The 6,220-nt window shown below is 30.7% G+C and overlaps 1 protein-coding gene across 1 annotated transcript; it reads right to left on the minus strand.

The window, feature by feature from the left end:
* Positions 1–3,983: 3,983 nt before the first annotated feature.
* On the minus strand, positions 3,984–4,767 carry LOC109862926. The gene is made up of 2 exons (XM_020443097.1): positions 4,554–4,767; positions 3,984–4,504 (listed from the first exon to the last, which is right to left on the minus strand). The coding sequence occupies exons 1-2, from the start codon at positions 4,765–4,767 to the stop codon at positions 3,984–3,986; spliced, it is 735 nt and encodes a 244-aa protein (XP_020298686.1).
* Between the last annotated feature and the right edge of the window lie 1,453 nt (positions 4,768–6,220).

Below are 6,220 nucleotides of genomic sequence, written 5' to 3' on the forward strand. Positions count from 1 at the left end.
GGCGCTTGAGACCGGCCCGCACTTCGGGACTCCCTCGAAAGATACCCCTTTTGTGGCAAGGGGGAGAGCGGCGCGACCACCACGTCACAACTGATAAATAAAGTGTAAATTTACATAGATCTATTTATATCTGTTTAGATCAACTTTATATCTACTTAGATGTAATTAGATCTCTTTTTCCATTTTTTTTTATCTTGTTAGATTTAAATTAGATCTATTTAGATTTAATCCATTTTTTTCCCGGGCTTCTAGTCGAAGATATTAAGAATATATTTTTTTCTACATAAGAATCATGTTAAGATGTCTCCAGACAAGAATATAAGAAATGTGTGCATGTTCGTATAAGTTCTAACACATAGTATTCATATACGAGCGCGTTAAAAGAAGAAAAAGAAAGAAAGACAGGACTGTGAGTTAGAGAGAGAAAGAAAAAATCAAAACGTACGGATAGTGGTTGGCGTTATTTGCGCCAGCAACACCTCTAATATAACTTTTTTTAATAATCTGTTTTGAAACTTGACACGAAATACCTACAAACTATAAACTTTTATTTTATAATAAATTTATGATAAAAAATTAATTCAGAAAACGAATAAAACAATTTTTTTCGCACCACTAATTTCGATATAACTTTTTTTAAATAAATTGTTTTGAAACGTAACACAAAATAACTCTACAAACTGTATACTTTAAATTTATGAAATAGATAATTAATTCAAAAAACAGAATAAACAAATTTTGCAGAAAATTCAGACTCCGGCAATACCTCCAATCGTAGTGAGCGCGGTACAGTTTATCGCGGCGTAGTTGTTTCGCGCCGGCAACACCTTCCGATATAATTTGGGTAATTATTGAGTATAGGGGATTAAGGTCCGATGACCCTGATTTTGATATATGTTGTAAAGGGCACTCTCCTGAGTAGTGTTCAAAAGGTTTTAGGTGGTGCTCGTTTTTTATTAAAAAAATATTCCTAAAAAATATAATTAGAAAAATGACCGTCGAAAACAATTGAGAGGTGTAATTTTCATGTTGTAAGCGTATAGGCAGGGGGGGCTACGCCCCCCGCAGGGAGAGTGGCTTCGCCCCTCTCCCTGCTCTTCCCGAAATTCAAGTACACACTTTTGACATGAAGCGAATGTAATCGGAAGTCATTTCTTTTTCGAAGGAGGGAGCAGGGGGAGGGGCGAAGCCACTCCCTCTGCGGGGGGGCGTAGCCCCCCCTGCCTGCACGCTTACAACACGAACAAGAAGAACATAAGAAAAGTAGTCATTGTAATGTACTGTTATAATTTAATATAATTGTATTCTTGTTGTTCTGTACTTTCTACATCATGAATGGGATATAAAGCTGCCATAATGTCGAAAAATCTATCAATCCGATGGTGATACTGAACGTTACGTTTGAAGACAAATTCGGCTAAATAATGAATATAATGTTCCGTTCGGGTACCGTATCGTGGAATTCCACCTTGAATATCACGCCATAAGCGTTCAATATTTTATGTGTCAAATGCAGAAATTCATGGAACATCATATCGAAAGTTATTCGCCTTCTACAATGACTTCGCACATATGTGGAACTGCTCGGAATGATAGATAAGCTATTTCACGCTCCGAAACATAAACTGAGTAACAGTCAACAATACCGCTTATAAATGTGTACAATTGTATCAGTAAGTCTGAATGTCTTCTAAGAACTGATACCTGAGAGCAAATGTGTATTCCGATTCATTACTTTACATGTTATTTATGCAAATGAAAGTCGCGGTTTTCAAACATTTCCGATAAATATTTGTTTAATAAAAAACGAGCGCCGCCTAAAACCTTTTGAACACTACTCAGGAGAGTGCCCTTTACAACATACATCAAAATCAAGGTCATCGGACCTTAATCCCCTATACTCAATAATTACCTTAAATAATACTGCAAAATACAAAATGTGTAATATGTCGAAGAACTTAGCTTTTCAAGAAAAAGTAAAAACAGGCGCCAAGTACACGCATAACACGTATTGTATTTAAATTAATAAATTAAAAATTGATTTAATACTACAAAAAATTTTTTCTCTATAAAACCTGTTCTGTAAAATTATATACTAGAAAACATTTTTTTACTACAAAAACTTTTTTTTTCTAAAACTTTTTTATCAGTGTTGTCAACTCGTTGCGAGCAGTTTCTATGCAACCATGCTCGAAATTCTACTAAATATTACTATAAACACTCGAACTCACAGACTTGAGATAATAATAAACAAATAAGTAAAGTGTGAAAATAAGTTTGTGAACATCGAAACCAATGCTATAAAATGTTATAGTTATTGTCTATTTTATAATAAAATATTTTATTTATTTATTTATTTGCGTTTGTGTTTGATACATATTGAAATTATCAATAAAATAATATAAACCAATATAATTTGAAATTACGTACTCTTTCTTCAAAATAAAACGGTTTTTATAAAATCTTGAAACTTAACACTATCATCCCAAATGGCACCAAGAATTTTTAAAAAGTTCAGCATTGAGCTCAGTTAAAAGAGCAATGAGTTGCTTTTATTTTTCAGAAATGGCAACTAAACAGTTCATTTTGTGTTCCCAAAGACAACAAGGAATGTCAGTAAATTGTCAGTAAAAAAAATTCATATAAAATTCCACAAAGAAGTCAGCAATGGATAAGATGTAGGGTAAAAGACCCAATTACTGGCATATTAAGCAGACACTTTAATTACGTTCAATTAAATATATATATATAACCGATGATATTTCGATATCTTAATTTTTTTTCAGTTTTTTCTTAGTATAAGATTGAAGAATAAAATAGGAAATATTAAATAAGATTGATTTTCTATTTTTCAATTAATATAATAATAAACATAACCAATGCACCTAATACTGTCAAGTGCTCAATCGTGTCGTTCCTAATATTGACACACTCAAATGATCATAATACTGTCACTTGNTCCTAATACTGGCAACTAAGTGACCGTATTACTGTCAACTTTTNATATATCAATAATAGTCATATTATAATTATATCGTATTAAATACTTTAAATTATAAAACAAATAATGAAATAAATTATGTTGATTATGATTATNATTATGAAAAAAGTTACGATTTTTTGACATAAAAGTGATTATAACTTAAAAACGACTTATTTCCGGATTTATGTTTATATATCTTTTTTTCCTTCTTTTTGGATCTCTAATTACTTCCTAAAATATTGCGAACGATTTTTTGGACATCCTGTATAACCTAATTTTTACTTTACTTTAAACTGAATTTTTTAATNTAAATTTTTGTGAAAAGAAAAGGTAAGCATTAAAAAATAAAATTACAAGTTTATATAGTTATATAAATTTATTATAAAAGTAAACATACATATATAATATACAAAAGTGTAGTGTTATGTAGTACAGTATAGATAACAATACTTTTTTCTTTTATTTATTTATTTTTTTAGTATTGGATTTTTAGCATCTAATTTAGCATCAAGTTCTTTTTTTATTTTTACTTTTTCGAGTCTAATTTTTTTTTCGCATTTCTTTTTGTTCTTCTTGTAATTTTTTCTTTTTTTTTTTTATCAGCCTGATATTTCTTCCACTGTTCGGATGTCACAACTGATGGTATTTTTTCTTTAGCTTTTCTTTTACTTGTTTCTTTTTCTTCTGGCCAAAATAATGGTTCCTTAAACGGAGAAGGCACTTTCGATTTCAAATTGTTTTGATTTGTTATTTCTTGAAGAATTTGTTTATTTTGTTGATTTTCGTTTAAGTAACATTCGCGGTTGGCAAGTAATGGATTTTGTAAAAGATGATTAATTTCTTGATTTTCATTTAGATAATTGTCGCAGTTTTCAAATAATAAATTTACTTCACTTTGTTTTTGGGAATTGTCTTGGATGTCTTGGAATAGCATAGAATCTGAAGAATCAGGTTTAGCAATTAAATTCTTTTGCAAGTCAAACGTATGTTTTGTATAATTTTAATAATCAACAGCATTTGCATTGAGTGGATATAAACCGCAAATTCGAAACCCATTTTGTAGGCATTTAGATATCTGAACAGTGTCTAAAGCATTATTTAACAATAATCCAAAGTCTTCCTTCGTCACAGCTGATTGCTTTTTTTCTATACGATATTTACTAACAGTAGTTTTCCAAATCATTTTTATAGGCTTGAATACTGACACATCCATTGACTGAAGAATATGTGTTGCATTGGGATACAAAGCAATTAGCTCTATTCCATGTGTGGTGCAAAAATCGCTCAAATATTTTATCAAATGTGAAGTATGACCATCCAAATAAAGTATTATTGGAAAAGGTATTCCGCTTCGGATAAGCCATGGATGGAATACATTTGTAATATATTCATAAAAATTGGCTGCGACCATCCATCCGTTATCTGATCTGCCACAGCTCCAACCATCTGGCAATTTTGATGCTATATAATTTGGTATCCGCTTGTAAGAGAATAGTACCAAAGGTGGAGCTAGTATACCAGCTGTATTACCAGTAAAAAAAAACTGTGACGTTTTCTTTCTCATTATTACCAACTACCTTGTATACATATTTTTGCCCTTTTTCTGCCAATACAGATGAATCTTTAGGATTAAGTAGAAAAGCCGCTTCATCACAATTGAAAATTCTTTCGGATGCAATATTTGATAGTTCTTTAGAATTTAAATAATTAGTGACTTCATCGAACCAANTTCTCAGAGCACTTTCAGTAACTTCAGCTCGACGAAATGTCAAATTTTCAGTCATTCTTTTTGCAACGTTTTGATGTCGTTGCATAAAACCTTGGTACCAATGACGTCCAGGCCGATCATTGACAAATGTATTTTTTCTTTGCAGAGATTTAATAAGTATTTGAACACTATCTAATAATTAGTTTTTAGTTACCGGAAAACCTTTTCGACTTAAATAAAATATCCAGTCTANTAATGTTTTTTTTTCTTTATTTGAAAGAACTGTTAGTGGTCCAGGCTTCTTTTCTGCGTACAATTTCTTTTTTTTTGCGTCTAAAGTTGTACGAGAAATATTAAATTTCTTGCTGGCANCATTTATACTGATACCTGCATTTATTGCAGTTAATGCCTCTTGTACAGCATCTGTGGTGTACAAATACCTTTTTTTCGGATGTTTTCCACTCATATTGTTACTAATAAAAACAATAAATATACAAAAATAATAGTAGCGACTTTATATATATATTGCAGGTATGAGTATAAATGCTGCCAGCAAGAAATTTAATATTTCTTGCTGGTAATGAAAAATAGAATTCTAATTAGGTACGTATCAAACTCAATATAAGTAAAATACTTGTCATATACATTATAATTGTTATATACATTACATATATATATATATGTAATGTATATAACAATTATATAAAATTCGTTTCAATTTCAATTGACAGTATTAGGGACATTGTCAGTAATTGGGTCTTTCACCCTATGTAAGTCTGGTCAGTAAGAGCTGATCGCAGGATGTTGTGCGGAAATGATGTGCGTATATATGTATACGTATGCATACATTTATATATATGCATTTTTATATATGCATTCACGTGTAAATTTTTCACGTGAGTTTTTTGGACTGAAATGAAACAATTCTTTAAATCATATAGGATGCTAGGTTTGCATCACATATATGAAAGACCCCGTATACCCCCCTAATTAATTTTTAAAATATTGCGAAAAAATTTTATTATTGTAATAAATATTATTAAAAATAGAAGTTTTTAGTTACAAATGGCAACAGCGTTTGTTTTCAGCGTTTTACGCAATTTGAATCATAATCAGTCTTCCTAAAATGAGCAGAGCATGCAGCACTTCATTTTGATAGATTATAATTACNTAACTTCAACGCTTCTCTAACCACTTTTGCCGGTTTTCATTGTTCTTTGGAAATCTACCAATAATAAATAAGTTAAACGTTAAAAATAATTTTCATATGTATAAACCGTATTACATGCGATAAAAGTTTATATATTTACGAATGAAATGAAAGCAAATAGTCTAGTATATTTTTTTTCCTCTTATTAGACATTTTTCTACAATTTTCGATGTTTACATCCTGTAACAACACAAAAACTCATGTTTTGTTACAAATCACCACCATAATTTTGTTCACCATAACTTGATTGCTGCACGAATATTTCCAAGTCTCATCGAAAGTGTGTCGAGTCCCGTTCTCTCTCTCTCTCTCTCTCTCT

This window comes from Pseudomyrmex gracilis, unplaced genomic scaffold, assembly GCF_002006095.1.
Source record: "Pseudomyrmex gracilis isolate BER0280 unplaced genomic scaffold, ASM200609v1 scaffold_2664, whole genome shotgun sequence".
Classification (NCBI taxonomy): domain Eukaryota; kingdom Metazoa; phylum Arthropoda; class Insecta; order Hymenoptera; family Formicidae; genus Pseudomyrmex; species Pseudomyrmex gracilis.